The sequence below is a fragment of the Amaranthus tricolor genome, chromosome 10, assembly GCF_026212465.1.
Source record: "Amaranthus tricolor cultivar Red isolate AtriRed21 chromosome 10, ASM2621246v1, whole genome shotgun sequence".
Lineage (NCBI taxonomy): Eukaryota > Viridiplantae > Streptophyta > Magnoliopsida > Caryophyllales > Amaranthaceae > Amaranthus > Amaranthus tricolor.
Window position 1 is genome coordinate 25,125,368 of NC_080056.1, and position 23,323 is coordinate 25,148,690.

The 23,323-nt window shown below is 34.4% G+C and overlaps 1 protein-coding gene across 1 annotated transcript; it reads left to right on the forward strand.

The window, feature by feature from the left end:
• The first annotated feature begins 16,276 nt into the window (after nucleotides 1-16,276).
• On the forward strand, nucleotides 16,277-18,391 carry LOC130825365 (probable GTP-binding protein OBGM, mitochondrial). The gene is made up of 5 exons (XM_057690538.1): nucleotides 16,277-16,450; nucleotides 16,568-16,676; nucleotides 16,800-16,882; nucleotides 16,972-17,034; nucleotides 17,147-18,391. Exons 1-5 carry the CDS (start codon nucleotides 16,292-16,294, stop codon nucleotides 18,374-18,376), a joined length of 1,644 nt encoding a protein of 547 aa, XP_057546521.1. The 5' UTR covers nucleotides 16,277-16,291; the 3' UTR covers nucleotides 18,377-18,391.
• Nucleotides 18,392-23,323: the final 4,932 nt, after the last annotated feature.

The following is a 23,323-nucleotide window of genomic DNA, read 5'->3' on the forward strand; positions in this document are numbered from 1 at the left end:
TTTAAAAAATATTGATTTCAATACAAGTGTAAATTCAAATTTTATTTTGTTTTTAATGTTTTTTTACTAATAGACTACTTAAATGTGCTCATTTCATGATGAGACGGTCCCATATACAATTTTATGATGGAAAAAATTCATGTACGAATATAACAACTTTTTTCATGGATATAATTTAACTTATATTTATTCATAAAAAATCGTGTTAAACACTCTCATTATATGAAATATATTCAAAAGGTGATCATCGACCAATAAAATGAAGGAAAAATTATCATGAATGATCTAACTTTTTATTAATTTTTCAATAATAATTTTAACTTTTGATTAACCATGAATAATCTCAATTATAAGGGGTGGTTGTTAAAAGTACACAAAGGTAACCTCTTACCTACACACCAAGTTATTTTACATTGAAAAATAAAAAAGAAAATACAAAATCAAATCATAAAAAAATTGAAAAATATGAAAAATATAAAAGATAAACCATGTAAGTTTAATGTTTGATTTTTATTTATGATTTTAACTATTTTTGATTTTTGATTTTATTTTTCTTTTTTTTTTTAACAATTAACTTGCAAAATACTGGTCACCATTTGCTTAATAATATTCTTGGTTAAGTTACTCAAAAGATTGAGATTGTTCATAATTAATTAAAAGTTGAAATTATTTTAGAAAATTAATAAAATAGTTTGGAATACTATTAATAATTATTCCCAAAATAAAATGAATGATTTATATTTTAATTATATAAATAAAGCTACGAAAATAGAAGTAGGTTATGTGGGATACTATTTTCTTATACGTTCGTTGCATTTATTTATATTATCTTGTATTATTTGTTTTTTTCTTTTTAGGAAAAGTTAGGATCATCATGTGTGCCTTACGTGTAAATGAGATCCTTTCAATTTTTTAATACGAGGAAATCACGCCATTAAGATTAGTGCGTAGGGACTACAAAGTTATTAATGGAGCCATCAAAATCAATGATTGTTGATCATCATATACCCATTAGCGATGGCCTGGCCTATCTTGTTGAAATATAAATGATGGGAAAACAAATATCTCACATTATCTCGCTATGAAATGTTTGCTTGTAACTGATTGTCATGTATTATTGTCATATTATCAATTATGAAAATATTATAATAGAGTTTACTGAAAAAGTATAAACCTAATTAATAGTGTTTCAATAACTTTGATTTAATTTGGAAAAATAAAGTTTTAAATCATTAATATTTGGTTTAACCATATTAGAAGTATATAAATATGTGCCTTGCTTGCACATAGTTTTTTTTTTATTTTTTTTATTTTTTTTATTTTTTTTTAATATAAGATATATAAACAGAGATTTACAATTAATATAAATAATGATTTATGGTAAACAGAGATTTGTATATCCCTTCTTGATCATGTATGTTTCATCCTCTTTTTTCATCTTGTTTTTATTAAATTTATGATTTACAATTTGATTTCAAATTTCATCTCAATTAATTTTTATATGTGTAGTTGATTTTTGAGCATCGTTTTTAAGAATTGTTTACTTTTGTTTCTTTAATTGCTTAGTTAATTTGTAGAGTTTGGGTTTGTGTATTTTTTATTTGTTTTTTAGGGTTTTTTATCAAAAGAAATAATGAATTGATTTTATCTGAATGGTAAAAAAGTAGCTGTCCTTATCGATCCATAGCTGAAGAGCTTACTGTGATTATTGGTGCTTAATCTGTAATTTAGTGGTACTGCAAATTTCTACTTATTTCCTCTTATAATGAGTTTTTATGGATAAATTATTAAGAGAAATAGAGAATGGATATGAAAGAGGAGTCTTGGTTAAATGTATTGATTGATGAACTCTGAATGCTTAATCTGCTATAGCATTTTGTGGACTGAAGATCACATCATGTAATAGACTTTTACCATTAATCTTGATTTTTTGCTTTCTTTCCTTGTCCATTATGTTTCTTTAATTCTATTCTTGCGTACTGTTGTGGTGTGAGTTCTTTTGTAATATTAATGACTCAACATTGTTAGCATTGCTTTTTAATAATGATTCTTCTTGTTCGTAGTATCTAATTAGCTGATATTGGAGCGAGTGGATTAATGACAATGGGATAATGAAATGTCGTGTAAGTGTTAAATAGTAGTCGATTTACTATTGTTGACATTTGAATCCAACAAATTCGGGATTAGTGATGCCATTAAAATTTTAAAGGCACGAAGTGTGTGCTCCAACACACGATCAGCGACCTCCTTGATGCCACATAGTAGTCGCTTTAGTCATCTTGCTGTTAATCGGAATAATTAAAGAAGTCACCATATAAAGAAGCCATGAGCCATCTGATCATTTTATTATCCCAAATTCCCAATGCTTCTTACCTTTAAAAGAGTTTATCCACATTCTCATAAAAGTTATTTTCATGAAGCCATGAAATAGTTTATCAATAGAAGAAGCCAACTCATTGATAAGTAAGCAGCAGCTCTAACATTTAATTGATATGTTCAATAATGATGTTCTTTCCTAACATAACGGTCAATTAGTTCAGGATAGCAGCTTTTGTGTTTGTGTCCGTCAACTGATCCTTAAGAAGATTAATTGACATCAAGATTATAGAGTATAATTGTATATTTATCGCATTTTAATTAGCAGTCATTATCTTGGTTAACGTTTTTTAGATAATTGTTGCTATTCACAAATTACTGGATTGTTAGACAAATTTATTTTGGGGCTATCATCGATTATTGGTTTTTTTCGAGTAATAGAGCTCAATGAATGTTGTGATAGAACCTTTTCATCTAGAATCTAATATATTTTACTAGAGGTGATCATGGGCGGCCCGGCCCGCCGGCCCGATCCGACCTGGCCCGAAAAAGTGAGAATTTGGGTGCCAAAATATGGCCCGATGGGCGGGTTTGGGTAGAAAATAAGTGGCCCGATTTTTTTGGGACGGATTTGGGATTTGGTGTTTGGTCCGTGGGCCGGGCCGGGCCGGCCCGGCCCGAAAAAGTTTTTAATTTAAAGCATTATTGATGAGTGCTTTAAGTAATAGTGAAATAATCATGGTTATCTTAAAATTAATTTAAAATAAAAAAATAGAAGAAATTGTTTGGTACAACTACAACACTGCAAGCAGCAGGAGGGAGGCAGGGACCATGAGTTTGTCATTTAGGCTCCAGTACTCCTCCTAACTCTTATTGGCTGCTTCAATCTCTTTAGATTTTCAATACTTCATAATAATACCTTTTAGATTGGATAAATAAATTTTACATAAAAATTTAAAAATTATAAAGTTATTTAAATTTTACATAATATATATAAATAATATATAACATAGGCCCGCAAGCCCGCATAGTACGGGTTTGGGCAAGAACTTTTTGGCCCGCACTTCGGCCCGGCCCGCATTAATGGACAGATTTTTGCCTCTCGGCCCGGCCCGATGTTTGATTACCTCTATATTTTTCCTACATGTCTGAAATGTTGTTTGCCACATGTATGCAGCAGTGATCTGGCAAACTTAAGGAATTTCATACTGTTTGACAAGTAACAATGTCCATCTGACTTATGATAACAAGATGAGTTGTGTAATTGTAAATCTTGATATTAAGAAGTGCAGCAACTCTTTAGATAGTTAAAAGCATTTTAGTCTGCTTATCTATGCAGTCTATACGTGTCTAAACTGGTAATATGTATTTCATATTGTCCAAAGCTTAAGTAATTTCAACAGAGACATTGTTTGCTATATGAATATGCACGTGTATCTACGCAAAAAAGAGTTATCGAGCTGTTAACGAAAATTTTGGTTTAGTGCATAAATTTTCATGCTAAAAACTTCACTTATCTGCTTAGACATGCCATAGTTAAGAAGTACATAAGTGAAGCTTTGGAAAATAAATTCATTAATCTTGTAAAACCATCAAGACCCTTTTAGTTCTGTATCTGAAGATGTAATAATACTTGGGTTGAATAAATGTATGTTTTGTGGATTACAATTTTATCTTTAGGTTTAATTTTAGGTTTAAAATTAATACTTCATTCTTTTTTTGATAAGGAAGAATTTCAGAATTGAGATTCTGAAATTCAATGCACAACGAATTCAGAGAGAACAGAAAATTAGAGAGAGAAAAAGAAAAGAGATGAGGAAAGTAATATTTTAATCATATTCCTTACAATCCCAAAGTGTGCCTTATAAACTAATTAGCACAATTCTTTACCACACAATATAGCAAACAAACTAAGTATGGGTGTTATAACAAACCAGAAAATGCCAAAAAAAGGCTAACAAACTCCTCTAACAAACTTTCCCGCCAAAATACCCGAAATTAACAAACTCTTCTAATCATCCTGTATCATTGCTCCCCCTATGAGAGACTTGCCCTCAAGTCAAGGTGTGACAAAAACCAAGGAATTTTGCCTCAAAATCCTCTTTTGTAATCCAGGATGCTTCATAAGGGGGCTTATTTTGCCAATTGATCAAGTATTGGTGCACATCTTTGCCTGCAACCTGTATGACTCTGGACTCCATAATTGCAGCTGGTAAAAGTGGGGTAGTTTGATCCTGACCATCCCTAGGTATTTCAGCAACTAAAGGCAATGTTCCTCTGAATTGCTTGAGCTGAGAAACATGAAACACATTATGGATCTTAGAGCTGTCAAGTAACTGCAATTTGTAGGCCACCTTTCCTATCACAGCTATGACCTTAAAAGGCCCAAAGTATTTCGGAGCCAATTTAGTATTGCTCCTGAACTGCACAGATTGCTTCTGTAATGCTGCAATTTAAGCCATACCCAATCCCCTAAGACAAGCTGTCTCTCAGACCTCCTTTTGTCAGCTTGCATCTTCATTCTGTGTTGAGCTCTCTCGAGATTGGCTCTGAGAATTTTAAGTATTTCTTCCCTTTTCTGCATACTTCTGTCTACAACTACATTAGGTGACTCCCCAGGCAAATAAGGAAGGTGGGTTGGTGGTTTTTGACAGTACACAACTTCATAAGGTGTTGCTTGAGTAGCAGTGTGAAAGTGTGTGTTATACCACCATTCAGCCATAGGCATATATTTACACTAATCCTTAGGTCTCTCACTAGACATACATCTCAGGTAAGTCTCCAAACACCTGTTCACAACCTCTGTCTGTCCATCAGTTTCAGGATGGTAGGAAGAGGATAACAGAAACTCAGTTCCATGGAGAGAAAACAACCCCTGCCAGAACTGACTTAGAAAAACGGGATCCCTATCACTCACTATACTTCTAGGCCGCCCATGGAGCTTGAAAACATGGTCTAAGTATTCTTGGGCAACCTCCAGAGCTGAATAAGGGTGCTTGAGTGTCATAAAATGAGCATATTTACTCAATCTATCCACCACCACAAAGATCACATTCTTGCCCATAGACATTGGTAATCCAGAGATAAAATCCATAGAAATATTAGTCCAAACTGTTTCTGGGATAAGGGTTGCAGCTTACCAGGTTTTGCTGCTGTATCATACTTTGAGGCCTGACACACCACACATTTTCTCACAAACTGGCTTATATCCTTACTCATACCTCTCCAATAGAAGAGCCCTTGTAATCTCTTAGTAGTGTGATCTCTACCAGAGTGTCCTGCTTCCAGAGAAGCATGCTACCAGCCTATTAATTGCTTTTTTAAGTTTTCATCAGGCCCTACTACAATTTTGCCATGTCTTCTTAGAAGGCCTTCTTGATATTTAAATCCTAGCACATCCTCTCCATTCTGTAACTTATGCAAGATCCCCATGGTATTGTCATCCAAAGCATAACTATCAGTGATAGCCTGGGTGAGATTGGAATCAATTACAGATATGGCCATCAGCAATACTTCTGAACCTTGAACTCTGGATAAAGCATCAGCAACAACATTTTCTTGACCAGGTTTATATTGGATTTCATAATCAAAACCCATGAGTTTGGACAATCAAAACTGCTGAAAAGGGGTGGAAACTTTCTGGTGTAACAACCACTTAAGGCTTTTTTGGTCAGTCTTGATTATAAAATGAGACCCTAGTAAATACTGCTCCCATTTTTGTACTGCAAAAACCATAGCCAGAAGTTCTTTTTCATACACAGATAGTGCTTCCCATTTTGGCCCCAAAGCTCTACTAATGAAAGCTATAAGATGATGCTCTTGCATTAATACAGCCCAATTCCCTTTGTTGAAGCATCTGTTTCTACTACAAAAGTCTTTGCAAAATCAGGTAAAGCCAAGACTGGGGCTGTGATCAAGGTTGTTTTCAAATCCTCAAAAGCTCTCAGTGCAGTATCATTCCAAGCAAATGCTCCCTTTTTCAGTAAATCAATGAGAGGTTTACTGATTAAGGCATAGCCTTTTACAAATCTTCTGTAGTAACCAGCTAACCCTAAAAAGCTTCTGAGATCTTTAATAGTTGTAGGGCTTGGCCAGGACTCAATTGCATTTATTTTGCTAGGATCAGTTTCAATTCCCTTAGCAGGAATAAAATGCCCAAGGTATTCCACTCTTGAAGACACAAATGAACATTTGCTCAACTTTACATGTAACTTATTCTCAGTCATTATTGCAAATACTGCTGACCAATGCTGCCAATGTTCTGCCATTGTCTTGCTGTACACCAGGATGTCATCAAAGAAAACCAACACACACTTTCTCAGCAAGGGTTTGAAAACAGCATTCATCCAACTCTGAAAAGAAGATGGAGCATTTGTGAGACCAAAGGGCATGGCTAAGAATTCATAATGTCCTTGATGAAGTCCTGAAAGCTGTCTTGAACACATCATTAGGATGAATTATAAGTTGATGGTACCCTGCTCTTAAATCTATTTTAGTGAAGATTGATGCTCCAGACAATTCATCAATTAATTCTTCTAGCACAGGTATAGGAAACTTGTGTTTGATGGTTTTTTTGTTCAATTCCCTGTAATCCACACACAATCTCCATGTTCCATCCTTCTTCCCCACTAGCACCACTGGAGATGCAAAAGGACTTGAACTGGTTTGGATTATGCCTCTCTCAAGCATTTCCTGAACTAACTGTTCAATGATATCCTTTTGTTTCAAGGGATATCTATAGGGCCTGATATTAACAGCTCCACTACCAGGTTCTAGGTTAATCCTGTGATCAAACACTCCCCTAATAGGAGGCAGTTCTGAAGGCTCCTCAAAACACTAGGAAACTGAGACTTCATCTGTTGAAGCTCCTCATACTCAACCTCCTCAGCCTGCAACTGAAACAAGCACGGGTCCTGGTTTACTGTGTCTATATCAGATACCTGGATTAAGCAAACCTGTGCAGCTCCTGATAGTAACTTAAGGGATGGACCATGTTCCCATACCCTCAGCTTCCTGTTAGGAACACCTCTCAATTCCACTGACTCACTTCCTATGCTGAAGTTCATAGTCAAGTGTTTGAAATCCCAGGCAATAGTTCCTAGTGTACTCAACCATTGTATTCCTAAAACCATGTCACAACTGCCTAATGGGATTAACATGACTTCCGTGGTGAACTCATGGCCTGCTACTGACCAAGTAAACTTCTTGCAGACTGAGTGACATAGCAGATTGTTCCCATCAGCCACCATGACTGATTTACCAGGTATGGTCTCATTCTCACATCCTAATTTTCTAGCTAAACTTATGTCTAGAAAGTTGTGTGTACTGCCTGAATCAACTAGAGTGTGAATAGGAAAATCGTCCTTCATCACTTTGATTCTCATAGTATGATAGGTTTGGTCACCTGTCAAGGCACTTAAGGAGATGTAAGGGGCACAGGTAGTTGCCTCATCTTGCTCTTCCAACTCAACTGCTATAGTGTCTGCTTCATCTAAGCCAGTAATCTCTACTGTAAAAAGTTGGGACTCTTTGAAAGGGCATTTGTGGTTTCTGGCATAAGGGGCATCACAATAGTAACACAATCCTTTGGCAATTTTTTCTACCCTAACATCAGCTGGTACATATTTTGGTATTTTAGGTGGTTTTGTGGTGGTATTGATCATGGCTAAAGGCTTGGCTGCAGGAGTAGGAAGCAGGGGAGGTTGTTTGTAGTTCAGGGTTGTGTTTTGGTAAGAATTTTGAGGATATGTGTTTGGTTTCCAGGTTTTTTGTGAGTTGGCTTTAATTGATTCCTCCTGTAATCGAGCATATTCAATAGCAGCAGCTATTGATTGTGGCTTAAAAGCCCTTACTAGAGGTTTAACTCCCGGTTTCATCCCTCCTATAAAACTTTCTAACAGGTATGAATCATGCAAGCAATAGCCATTCTGTAGCATTATAGCTTTCAGGTTTTCAAACTCATCAACATAGGATTCAATGCTATCAGTCTGTTGCAGCCTATTGAATTCCTCAACCACATTCATTCCCCTTTCATCTCTAAAACGAGTACTCACATCTATCACAAAATCATGCCAATCAACCATTGACCTACTAGCTAAGTAGCTAGTTACCCAGGTTTCAGCCTTCCCTATCATGTTAAGAGATGCTAGATCTACCTTTTGATCATTAGAAATTTTACATACATCAAAGTATTTGCAGCATTTCTTGACCCACACTCTAACATTACTACCATCAAATTTAGGGAACTCTAGTTTAGGATTATACCCTAATTTTGGCTGAGCAATTCGATCTTCATTCCTTGGTGTTGCCATACTATCCTTCATCATCTGCATCATTCGTAGAATCTCATAAAATTTCTGGGCAGAAGCTTTGGTTTGTTCCTCAAACTTCCTCTCCAAGTCACCTAGCTAAGCCTCCATCTTGGTTATTCGCCTAGTAACAACTGGCGCCAGAATGTACTGAAGTCAGAGGGAGCACAACGTGGCTCTGATACCAGTGATAAGGAAGAATTTCAAAATTGAGATTCTGAAATTCAATGCACAACGAATTCAGAGAGAACAGAAAATTAGAGAGAGAAAAAGAAAAGAGATGAGGAAAGTAGTATTTTAATCATATTCCTTACAATCCCAAAGTGTGCCTTATAAACTAATTAACACAATTCTTTACCACACAAAATAGCAAAGAAACTAAGTATGGGTGTTATAACAAACCAGAAAATGCCAAAAAAAGGCTAACAAACTCCTCTAACAAACTTTCCCCCCAAAATACCTGAAATTAACAAACTCTTCTAATCATCCTGTAACATTTTTATTTCATCATACTTTGATTTAAGTTTTTACATTTTTTTTTCTTATGCTAACCTTAACTTGCATTTAGTGGACTATTTCTAATGACAAATGAATTGTAATGCCAATGTAACAGTGTTCTATAAAGTTGAATTGACCTCATTTGCCAAGATGAGTGTTATTGGTTAATAGAATCAAAAATAGAATACAATCATACAAGACAACTTCAGAGTTAAAAGGGGTTGTGATTATTTCGAATTATTACGTTATATAATGATTCTGAAATGATTCTACATACTTGTTAGACTTAGCTTGCAACTAATTTGTGTACCATGTAGGTGAGACAATGTCTACACTCGAAATTGTGAGAGGAGTTATACAACACATTGATCATGCATCATCTTTGTTTATTTTTGCACTGTTCATATTTAGATCTAATGAACAGTGAGTTTTACTTTTGCTCTGGTTTTGCCACGTGTAACCGCGGACGCTTCAGATTGATCCACGCAAGTTTCTTTCATTTTCCTTTGCTTTTCAACGCTACTGTTTTCTTGTTATTTTCTTCTTGTCATTTTCTTCTATTGCCTTTTCCTTCTGTTCTCTCGATAAGTTCTTTCATCAGTTCCTTATCTTACATGTTGTTACTCCTCATTTTTCTACTTTTTCCTGGAATGACGAAATGGATCTCGAATGGCGAAATGGCAATTTGCTCTTTTCCTGGTATAATTTTCTCTTTCAATCTTCTCCCTTTTCATTTCAATCTTCCTTATTTCGAGTTTTTGGATTTCTGACGGATGCGTTTAGTTTTTATACGGAATTAGGTTTTTCACAATTTTTTTAAGGTTTTTATAAAATAACAGTGCCTTTATTTTTATAAACTTGCATTCATCCAAGAATAAACTTGCATTCATTAATGGTCAGATTCCACAACCTACTTCTACTGACTCTAACTTTAAAGCCTGGGAAAGAATCAATAATACCATAATTTCATGGTTTATGAAAGTGCTAGATCCTCAGATTGCCAGAAGTGTGTTGTACTTTCTTACTACTCAAGAAATTTGGCAAAATCTTGAAGAAAGATTTGGAGTTACTTTTGGAACACAGATTTACTCTCTCACTCAACAAATTTTTGACATTGATCAAGGTTCTGATTGTCTCTCCACTTATTACACAAAGATCAAGATGCTATGGGATGAATTTGATGCTTCAAATCCTCTGCCTACTTGTCATTGCACTAATTGTACTTGTGGAATCAACAGCAAGTTACTACAAATGAGAGAAGAGCAAAGGTTAATTCTATTTCTCATGAAACTCAATCCTGCCTACAAAGCTATCCGAGGTAATATACTCATGCAACAACCTCTTCCTAGCATATCTCATGCTTATAGATTAATCATGCAAGAAGAGAAACATTCTGCATTAGCCTCCAATATCAATGCTACTACTGATGAAGCTATTGGACTTGCCGCTATTAATAAAAAGAGATTCTATGATACTAATAACAATACTGCATCTCAGTCTCAAAATATTACTTATAGACCTCCTCACTATGGCACTAATGCAACCAACACAAGAAAATCCACTCTATTCTGTAACTATTGTAAGAAGCAGGGCCATACAAAAGAAAATTGTTACAGGCTGCATGGATTTCCTACTAATTCTACTAGAGACAATTGGAACAACAAGAAGGTTGCTGCAATGGTCCAGGCAGATAATTCCAACAACAATCAAACTGCATCTCCAAAACTTACAGTTGATCAATACAATGATCAACTCTTTCTCTTATTGGCCAACATGATACTCAAAGTGTTCCAACAACTGAGGATACTAATGATGACAAGTACCTGTCTCTTAGCAGGTAAATCTTGTTTTCTTTCTATGTCTCATTCTACTTGGATAATTGACAGTGGAGCCACAAACCACATGTGTTCTGATCTTTCCTTATTCAGTTCTTACACTACTGTTTCTGATAATATTGATAATAGCATAACCATTCCAAATGAAAATTTTATAAAAATAGCTCATAAAGGCACTGTTATTTTAAGTCCATAACTCACACTTAGAAATGTACTCCATGTTCCTGCTTTTCAATTCAATCTAATTTCTGTCACCAAGCTCTGTAGTGATATGCATTACTCCCTCACATTTCTCAACAATTGTTGTTCTGTTCAGGGCCCTTCTCTGAGAAGACCAATCTTGCTTGGTAAACTCATACAAGGCCTCTACCATCTTGTTGATATTTTTCCTGCATCCAACAAACAACCTCAAAAAGACTCTTCTGCTTCCATATGCTGTGCTGCTTCAGATATTGAACACACAAAGCTATGGCATCTCAGACTAGGTCATGCACCATTTCCTGTAATAAAGCATATCTTTCCTTCTTTGAATGTTTCTGGTTACATAAATTCTTGTCTATGTAAAATCTGTCCCTCAGCAAGACAGAATAGATTTCCCTTTCCAACTAGTTCAATAAAAACAAATAAAGCTTTTCAATTACTCCATATGGATGTATGGGGACCCTATAGGCACTCCACCTACAATAGATGTACTTCATTTCTCACTATTGTAGATGACTTTACCAGGACTAACTGGATTTTTTTATTGAAAAACATATCTCAAGTGCCTACTATCTTTGAGCATTTTCATTCTTATGTCTTTAATCAATTTCATAGCAATATTCAAAGTGTAAGAACTGACAATGCACCTGAGCTATGTGAAGGTAGAATAAAAGTTTTTTACCATATTAAAGGCATAATTAATTATAAATCTTGTCGTAATACACCACAACAAAATGGTGTTGTAGAGAGAAAACATAAGCACTTATTAGAGACTGCAAGAGCTCTATACTTTCAATCTAATATTCCTATAAAGTTTTGGGGAGAATGTGTTCTAACAGCTGCATATCTAATTAATAGAATGCCATTACAAAGCATAGGCAACATTTCTCCCTACCAAAAGTTGCTTGCTATTCCTCCAAAAATGGATCACTTAAAATGTTTTGGTTGTCTCTGCTATGTTTCCAATACTTCTCCTCATAAAACAAAATTTGATACTAGGGCAAATCCATGCATATTCCTTGGATATCCTAACAACCAAAAGGCCTACAAACTATATGACCTTACTACACATACTATCATCATATCAAGAGATGTTTCTTTTTATGAAAAACATTACCCTTATCATCAAAAATCAGCCCAAACACATAACCATCCACATTATCCATTTTTCCAACCCATATCAACTAATACTGACACAATAGTGGATGATATCTTTCACACTCCAATTTTTTCAGAAAATATTCCAGAAAATCAGACCAATATTTCTCAAACTAATTCTGACACATCCCATTCTACTACTCTTGATCTTTCAACCAACATTGTCCCACAAGAAAATACAACACCTTAAATCCCTCTAAGACAATCTCACAGACAGACAAAACCCCCCACTTACCTCTCAGATTATGTTTGCAATACTGCTTCCTGTGCAACTAACAAATGGTGTTCTATGATGTCCTATCATGATCTCTCCAATTCTCAGAAATGTCTTATGGCTCACTTTACATCCATCACTGAACCTACTTCATACAAAGTAGCCTCTCAAGATCCTAAATGGGTACATGCAATGCAGAAAGAATTACAAGCCTTGTCTGACAATGAAACTTGGCTATTGGTTGATCTACCTACTCATAAGAAACCTATTGGAAGCAAGTGGGTATATAAAGTTAAGCTTCATGCTGATGGATCTATTGAAAGATACAAAGCAAGGTTAGTGGCTAAAGGATACAATCAAAAGCATGGTATTGATTATGATGAAACATTCTCCCCTGTTGTCAAAATGGCCACAATAAGAAGTCTTCTAGCTCTTGTTGTACATCATAAATGGCACATCTTCCAACTTGATGTCAACAATGCTTTCCTCCATGGTGATCTAAATGAGGAGGTATATATGAAAGTTCCAGATGGCTTTCCAAATCCACAAAATAAATTTCGTTTGCTTAAAAAGTCATTATATGGTCTCAAGCAAGCCTCAAGGCAATGGTTTCACAAATTGATGCTTTCTTTACAATCTCAAGGCTTTCTTCAATCAAAAAATGATTATAGCCTCTTCATACAAAAGGATGGCAATAAAATTACAGTTGCTGTTGTATATGTTGATGATATTATCCTCACTGGCAATGACATTAGTTGCATTTCACAACTCAAGCACTACCTCCATGATACCTTCAGTATTAAAGACTTAGGGATACTGCATTACTTCCTAGGGTTGGAAGTTAACTACATTGCTGAAGGAATCTTTCTCTCTCAAACAAAGCTCACCAAAGAACTCCTCAAAGAATCCAAACACAAAAATTTCAAACCAGTTGTTACTCCCCTACCACAAAATCTCAAATTAACAACTAATCAAGGTCAACTATATGATGATCCCAGTTATTATAGAACAATGGCTGGTAAGTTAAATTTTTTAACTAACACCAGACCAGATCTAGCCTATATTGTTCAGTGCCTTAGTCAGTTCATGCAAAAACCTCGCACCCCTCATGCTTCTGCTTTACAACACACATTGAACTATGTATATGCCACAGCAAGCCAAGGTATTATCATTAAAGGTTCTGATCAATTACAACTCCAAGCTTATTCTGACTCCGATTGGGCTTCATGTCCAAATAGCAGAAGGTCTATCACAGGATACATCTTATTATTGGGTTCCTCACCTATAAGTTGGAAATCAAAGAAGCAAGGGACAATTTCAAGGTCTTCTAGTGAGGCTGAATACAGAGCAATGGCCTCTGCAGCAAGTGAAGTCACTTGGCTAGTAAGGTTATTAGAAGAACTACAACTCAAATCCTTGAAGCCTGTTCTACTACATTGTGATAATATAAGTGCACTACACATTGCCAGGAACCCTGTGTTCCATGAACGCACTAAACACATTGACATCGATTGCCACTTTACTCGAGACAAGGTTCTAGAGGGGCTCCTTCAGTTGACTTATCTACCAACCAAGAACCAGTTAGCTGATGTCCTCACTAAGATCTTGCCCTCTCACTAGCATTACCAATTGATGAGCAAACTAGGCATGTCATCCATCCCTAGTTTGAGGGGGGGGGGGGGGTGTTGATGATACCAAAGTGCATAACAGAATTCCTAAGAATTAGGAATACTACTGCTGCTACCTCCATGCACAAGCAATACCTTCGCCAGCTCATGCAAGGTTGTTATAACTATAACAAACTCTAAGTTTGTTATACTGGTTTTTTAGATTCCTTTATGATGTATATATATACTCCAATAATGTATGATTTTTAGATCATTCAGTTCAATAATATTTTGTCTTCTCTTTTTCTCCCTTTTTCTCTTCTACAAATAATTACTAGATTAAAACACAAATGCATTAGATTTCAATTCTCATCAAAATCATTTCAAATGCTTCTTATAATGTAATTCTTTACATATTTTAAGTGTTGTAAACTTTAATATTTAAATTTTTGACGGATATTTAGTGGAAATATTGTCAATTAGTAATTAATTATATTATAGATGTAATAGCTTGATATAAGTATTAAGTTTTCGCATAAGTTTAAATTAATCTTATTTAAGCAACTGGTAGTTTTGAGTTGTTACTGTTTTCTAGAATGCCTAACACTTACAGCTCATTAGTTTGAAAACAAAATAGATTCTTAGTCAAACAAAATTGCCAAACAATGTATCACCAATACACTTTTGTAACTGTTTTTGTCTTCTTCTAGAATATACCATATAGATGTTTGGCCTGGGCCTTACCTTGCCCATGACAATTCCACATGGAGAAAACTTGACTTTCACCTGCATTTCCTCCTTCAACATAACTTGAGTTAGAAGGGTTTCTGACCTCCAACGTTTTTTTTTGTGACTCGTTTGAAATGCTCCTTGGACTCATCTTTGTTCTTCTATTTACTCTTTCTTCTTAAGCCTTCATTCTGCGCGTCATACTACCACCTCTAATATTGTTATAGTTGAGAAGTACTTTGTGCTGTCTATCATAGCGTTTGCACTATCATATGCTTCTATCACGGTTGTCAAGATTTTGTTGACAATATATTCTTTAATCTATCTCTATATTCGAATGACTACTTTTCTGACTCTTGTGTAGTAATTATTGATGTTTTCTTTACTCAGATTTCCAAAATCTCTTTCTCAAGTTTTGAAATCTAATTGTCTTGATCTTCTCACTTCTTTGAAACTCTTTCTGCAAAGTACACTGCTTCTTTGGATGAACTTGCAATAACTATTATTGAAAAAATGGTATTTGTCACATCGTTTTGAAGGATTGATCTTCGATGATCTCCTCCATTGATGGAGTTGTCAGTTTTAACGTTATTGCTGAGAAAACATTGTTCCTGCCTTAGGACCACTTTCTTCTACTTTCCAAATCTTTGGCTTTTAGACTAGTCTTCATTTTGACACACCAAAAATCTTAATTCTCTCAATTGAAAATGTGAATTAAATTCTAATTGAAGGTCTAGATGTTGAAGAGTAAGAAGCCATGTGTTTAGGTTTTTTGTGTATATGTGGAACCGATGCTTAAAACTTAAGACTCTTGATACCAATTCTTGGGAACTATTAGGTGAAGTAGTGAGATCTATGAGAATATGCTAGGAGAGAGATAAAGGGAGATAAATATATATTTTGCTAGTTTGTAGCTTTTTATGGTTGTCTTACAAAATGATGAATATAGCACCATTTATATTAGGGGAACAAAAATACTAACTAATAAATGTATTCAATGAATAATCACAACCTTTGGCCTTTCAACTACCAATAACTTCTCTAACTACTTATGTATCTTTTAATTAATCTATTTAATATATAAACTTATTAATGAGGGGACTAAAGGTCTCATTTACTAACACTTTTATTACTTGCCACCACTCTTACCAGCTTTTTATATGATTTCTTCTAATCTGAATTTTAAAGCAGTGATGTGTCCAACTGAAAATTGGAAGAGTTGGAACTGAATCTCATTCAAGAAGGAAATAATTGAGTTCGGTAAGGAGAATATGGAGTTATGGCAGAGATCTCAGAACCATTATTTTAACTCAGAGCATTTGTTATATTGCGTTTAAAATCTTGTTATTATCTCTTTTCTATATAAAGAAAACCGGCTAAAAAGGTGGGATAGACAAGATTGACATCTGGATTTGTGGTTTGTTGATGCATGGAGATGTTAGTAACAAGGAGATTATTATGCATACCAAGGTACCTTCATCAAGAAGGATCTTTAAGCAAACCTTTGACATCACTGAGGCTTCTTTTGTCATATTCTTATATTCTAATGGTCCTGGGAAGAAGTCAAAAGCTACTCCTTTGCAGGTTTCTAGCTTATCTCACTGGATTTTTTTATAGTGTTTATATGCAAAGAAAGAAGCTATTTTCGTCTTATGGTTCTTTTAAGCCTATACTTGAATTAGGGATGCTAATATTTTATAGGAGAGGCGAATGATTGACCGCTTTAGGTTGCATGTCAAAGGAGGCGATGGTGGAAGTGGCAATGCCAGCTTGCATCGTAGTCGAAATGATCGCTTTGGCAAGCCTGATGGTAGGTACACTTTAACCCCTTCTCAAATGTCTTGGTTATTGAGGATAGTGCTGATATTTTCTATTGGAATTATCTTTTGAGTTCAATTGATAACATTATAGTTATTACAATTCATTGCGACAGGTGGGAACGGTGGAAGAGGTGGTGATGTGATTCTACGGTGCACATCTGCAGTTTGGGATTTCCGTTGTCTACAGCATCATATTGTATGTATGTGATATTTGATGTATATGAGCTACAATGCTATTAATGTGACTGATCCAATACTGATGCCTAGAATTGTTTTGGATTGTAGATTGGGGAAAGAGGTGGGCATGGCGCCTCAAAGAATAAGATTGGTAACCGTGGAAAAGACAAGGTAATGATAGATAATTTTTTTCCTAAATTTCTTTTGTATAAAGGTCATGTTTATTTAATACTGTCTCTATATTTGGGTTTGGGAAAATTGACGGCTCAATCTTTTGCTGCAGGTTGTGCAAGTACCTGTTGGTACTGTTATCCATTTGGTGGAGGGAGAAATACCTTCAACAGTTGAGAAACCATCTTCTGGTGGGTCTAACCCTTGGGATATTCCAGGTACCATTACTTCTGATTTCCTTGCATCTGATCAGATGTCGACTTCTAGTTCACGAGAATCAGAAATAGATCAGGCAGAGGATAGGTCTCATGTTTCATCCTCTAATAAGAGTGGTATTTCCGAGTGTTATGCTTCTCCTGGATCATCTATTAAACATTGCTCTCCCACTTCTCATTCACATGGTAAATTAATATCAAAACGTGGCAAGAATGTATGTTACTCGAACTATGCTTTCACAAATGAATCAGCTGAGGATGATGATCTAGAAATTGACAGTGGTATGTCTGAGGAAGAGTTGAAAGAAGATGGGGTAGAAATTCAATATAATTTTGCTCAATTGACCGAAGAAAGGCAACAAATAGTGGTTGCTCAGGGTGATGAAGGTGGTTTAGGCAGTGTGTCATCTGGGAGACACAATAAAAAGACCCTAAAAGATACAAGTCACGGTAATGGCAGAAATGATAACCAAGGGAATTTTGATAATGATCATCAACCTGATATAAGACTTGGTTTGTCCGGGTCACAGGCTAGTTTGATTCTAGAGCTCAAAAGTATTGCTGACATCGGCCTTGTCGGAATGCCTAATGCTGGTAAAAGCACTCTTCTGGGTGCGATTTCTAGGGCCAAACCTGTTGTAGGTAATTATGCCTTTACAACCTTGAGACCAAATATCGGAAAGTTAAACTATGATGAACTCTCAATATCGGTGGCCGACATCCCGGAACTTATTAAGGGTGCTCACGAGAATCGTGGTCTTGGGCATGCGTTCTTGCGACATATTGAAAGTACAAAAGTCCTAGCATATGTGATTGATTTAGCTGCGGCACTTAATGGCCGCAAAGGAATTCCACCATGGGAGCAACTTAAAGATTTGGTCATAGAGTTGGAGCATTACCAAGAAGGTTTATCAGATCGTCCATCTTTAGTAGTTGCGAATAAAATTGACGAGGATGGTGCAGAGCATGTTTTAGAAGAGCTACGGAGAAGGGTGCACGACATTCCTATCTACCCAGTATGTGCAGTTTTGGAGGAGGGAATACCGGACCTAAAAACTGGCTTAAAACTTCTTGTTAATGGCGGAGAAATGTCTAGATTGAGATTAGATAATATATTAGTAGATTAGTTATATCTGATTTGGTCCAACAGGCTTAAGCTTTAGTAAGTTTTATTTATGACGCCAGTTGTTTAGAAGTTGGAACATAAGTTTTATACTATCCATTCCTTTTATACAGAAGAAGTCGTATTTCCTATCATAATGTTTATCCATCTTTATATTTTGACGTAGAGGTTTTGTTCAGAATTATTTGACTTTGATTAGTTTTGATTTAAATAATAAATAGATTTGTTTTCATCAATATTTGCTTATACACAAACGTAGTTAGTAGGAATATAGATGATTTGTTTAGAGTTGTTTGACTTTGATTGGTTAATTCTCAATTTTTGTTATTTAAAGTATTATTGAGCAAGTCAATTGTTTCCATCTTATTTTCTTCATTGCTTCATGCCTGAAATCATCTATTTTGATAAATCAAAATTTTTATGGATTTAATAGATGCAATGATGATTGATGACCATATACCTTGTGCAAGGATAATACGGTATCCTTTTCAATTGTTGGAAATACTTCATATGTGAGGAAGATCTGACATCGCTAAAAGAGTGGGTTGTATATTTGTATATAATACTTGATGAGTTAATTTCCTAATACCATATAATTTTGAAAAAGAGTAAATCTGATCAAATGTGTAAATCAATGCTTATTACCCATGGGTTTGTGGGCTCAAGCCTACGAGTGCCCCGTGGTTGTATCCACACAAGTGGACCTATATGGTGATTGTGTCACAAATTGTCACGCCCTAGCACTAGCCTCGCCCTAGCATTAGCCTCATTTTGATTTTGATACAAAGACCAAGATATTTGATATAATATGTAAAGTATTGGGATATTTTGTTTAAAAAAAAAGTATTAAGGTATTTAGAAATAAAAAAGGAAATATATAGAGTAAAAGTAGAGGTGATATATTCAAAAATAAAAATAAGATAAATTTATTGATGGACTAAAATGAATGTGTAGCAAGTGGGACATAAGTGACTATATTTGTTGAATGGCTTTATGTTCTTTCTTTTTATGTACACGCCCTTTGCTTGCCTTCCTTTCCATAGGGTCGACATCTTCATGAGGGTAAAGTTGACTTGCTGAAAGGCCAAGATACAAAACGTGTATGATTGTTATTTATTAAAAAATTGTTTAGTCCCCTTGAAAGTTTTATGAAAAGGGGTTCATTGTTCATCATTGAAGTTCATCCAAAACTGCATCTCTTAAAATCATTCTCTCTAAGCAATCGTTATTTGCATTCTCTGAAAGAAATGGCTCCAAGAACCTGTAGGTGTGGTGTGGGGACAACTGCAGCTGTGGTGACAGCTGCAACTGCAGCAACAGGTTTATTGTTTGATGCTTCTATCTGTAATGCCTAGTGTATTGCTCGACCAACCCGGCCGGTTATCTTTATATTGTATAAGAACCAGCTTAATCAAAAGCTTAAGCTTGTGGTTGAGGCTACATAATATGTTATATACTCAAACACGTCCTTTCACACGAGTGCCTTTGGGCTAGAAGTGTGAATTTGAAGGGTGCTGTAGATTTGAACTCGTGACCCATTTGTCACGTAGGCTCTGATACTATACAAAGAACCAACTCAACTTAAAGATTAGGTTATGGTTAAGGCTCCTAAATATATTATATACTCTAAACATATATTTTGTCGTGTTTGAAACAGGGACATGATGTATGCAAGGACTGAGTGTGGCTATGGTGATGACTGCAGCTGCGATCCATGCACCTGCGATTAAGAAACACAACCGATGGTATTCTGATGTAATATGAACTCTAATTATGTGTGTTTTTCTTTTGTGTGAAATATATGGTGATTTGTAAACTGAACAAAAGTCATGGCCTCTTCTTATCTATTGTTGTAGATAAGTTGATGTTTCATGGTTTGTGTGATTATGATCTGTGTAACATTTGAATTATATATATATATATATATATATATATATATATATATATATATATACACGAAGGAACAAGTGTTAACTTAAGTATATAATCAAATAATGTTGTTAATATTAAAAAAATTACACATCGTTTTAATTACGATAATTGTCCATGTTGACTATGCATAATATCATCATTTGATAAGTTTTGTAACAAATTACTTTCACAATAAGGTATAACTCTATCATTTAAAAACTTATATTTTATCTTAGTTTTAATACTCCCTCCTATTCACCACAAGTGTCCTATTTGCTTTATTCATTCTATTCAATGCGCTTATTCTATCTTTAATATCTCTAATTGTGTATAATTAAAAATTATAAAAAGTTGATATAAATAATCCTTGCATTGAGACGAATCAAACAAGATCCCACTTGACTATGTTTTAACATATAGATTAATAATAAAATACAAATTAAGAGTAAGAAATAAATAGTGTTTAAAAAGTAAATGAGACACTTGTGATGAATAAGTAATTTTTTCTTTGGAGTTTTCTGAACTTTTATCCAAAAAAATTCAACACAAATTCATTTTATTAATTGCTTAATTCATTGATTGACTGAGTACACATGATATCTATATGAGGTTTTGTATAATATTTATTTGTTATTATTTTAGGATTTTTACTCTTTCTGTTTTGTTATCAAATCTGTTTCTTTTTTTTTTTTTTTTGGCTTTGATGTATCACTTATTCACTAATAGCTTTAAAACTTAGTACACCTTGTGTTTTCGGCAAATTAATCTCAATACATGTTTTGCAATTGCTAATTTTAATATTCCTAATACAAATCATGGATAATTCAAAAAAATGATAATGGACAATTGTAGAACTAAATTACTAATCAATTGAAACATAAACAAATTCCAAAAAATAAAATATTACTTGTATTTTGTCATTCATTTTTGAAAGGGGTCTCTAAAAGTTTAGAAATGATTGTCAAATGAAAAAAAAAAAAACCAAAAAATAAAATATTACTATTATTTTGTCATTCATTTTTGAAAGGGGTCTCTAAAAGTTTAGAAATGATTGTCAAATGAAAAAAAAATCCAAAAAATAAAATATTACTATTATTTTGTCATTCATTTTTGAAAGGGGTCTCTAAAAGTTTAGAAATGATTGTCAAATGAAAAAAAAAATCAAAAAAATAAAATATTACTATTATTTTGTCATTCATTTTTGAAAGGGGTCTCTAAAAGTTTAGAAATGATTGTCAAATGAAAAAAAAAATCCAAAAAATAAAATATTACTATTATTTTGCCATTCATTTTTGAAAGGGGTCTCTAAAAGTTTAGAAATGATTGTCAAATGCAAAAAAATTCTTACAACTTAATTATTCAGCTCCTTTAGAGATATTTCGACTACGATTAAACCTTTAATAAGCTTGCGACAAAATTTCGACTAATGACTGATGGAAATATCGAAGGAAGACCAATTAGTTAGTCAGAAATTAAGAATCAAGTTCCAATTGTTCGATGTTGAATGGAAATTACAGCTGATTTCAAACTATAAGGAAATACCAATTATATTTAGGGAAATTATCAATGGTATTCTTGTGTTATTGCACTTTATCTTTGGTACCCCTGTATTTTTTCGATTATCAAGGGTACCCCCAACATATCATGCTAATTACAATCGTGACACTATTTAAGTTTTTTCCGTTATCTTACTGTTTATTTTTGAATTTGATCTAACCATGGTTAGTTTATGGTTGCTTATATACCCAGGTGCATCCATTTTTAGACACACGTTTCTTATTCTTCTTCCCTTTTCTCTTTGAGTTTAGCTTTGAGTTCAGCTTTGAGTTCAGCAAATTGCTCCCCATTCATCGTTACAGGAGTTGCCCCTTAAACCAATGGATGTGCAGCTTCATTAAGGTTTTCCTTCAAATCCGTATCATAACCCCATTCAAATGCTCGGCACGAAATACACTTGTAATAGATTCTTCTGAGATTGTTTATTGAACCCGAAACCCTAACATCATAGAACTTTGTTGGGTCACAGTAGCATTTCTTCAACCTTACCCAGCTATCACCAATTTCAATAGAATTAACGTTAGGGCTTTCAGGTGATCTTCTAAAGCGCCGGAATAAACCTTACCGCAAAATCATGAGTATCTTGAAGAAGCAGCCATGGATGGAGAGAAGGAAGACGAAAGGAAAAGGGAAGAAGAAGAAACGTGAGTTTTGAAAATGGATGCACCTGGGTATATAAGCAACCATAAACTAACCATGGTTAGGTCAAATTAAAATTAAACGGTAAGATTACAGAAAATACTTAAATAGTATCACGATTGTAATTAGCATAATATGTTGGGGATACCATTGATAATCGAGAAAACACAGGAGTACCATTGATAATTTCCCTTATATTTATTCCGACTATTTGAAATAGTCGGAAATTAGTCGATATAAACAGTTACAAACTGATTTTCAACTTGTTTGGATATTCTGTAGAAAAGTTATTTTTTTAGTGAATGTGAAATAACGAAATAAAAGACTTTTCCAGAACATAATCAATGAATAACTCTTTAAAATACATCTGCATTTTTGAAGCCTAACAATTTTAGTTTTTCCATCAAGAAATTCAAGTATTTTGACGGAATAGTCATTATTGTACGAATAGTTTGCTTTCAGATTGTTAGATGTAATAAGAAAAAGCTTGAAGGACAGGTAGATCATTGTGCCACGGTAGGAGATTATGAAAATTACTACCCGACATTGATGGTTATTATCACTGGTCGGTTTGCCCCCATATTCTTTAACACATCAGTTTCGAATACCGCCACTAGTATGTGAAATGTGACACTTGGAGAAGGGGAAGAAATCTCAAAGATATATTGATAGAAAAGTATATGTCGATGAGAATAAGATGCCATAATTTAAAGGAATGAAAACCCCTGGGAATGTAGTAAATGTCGTTATAACTTACGACAGAAAAATGACTCTCACTTGTGTGATTGTGTCTACTGTAAATTGGGTTTGGGTTGCAATCATTTACCAAATTTTGATTTACTGT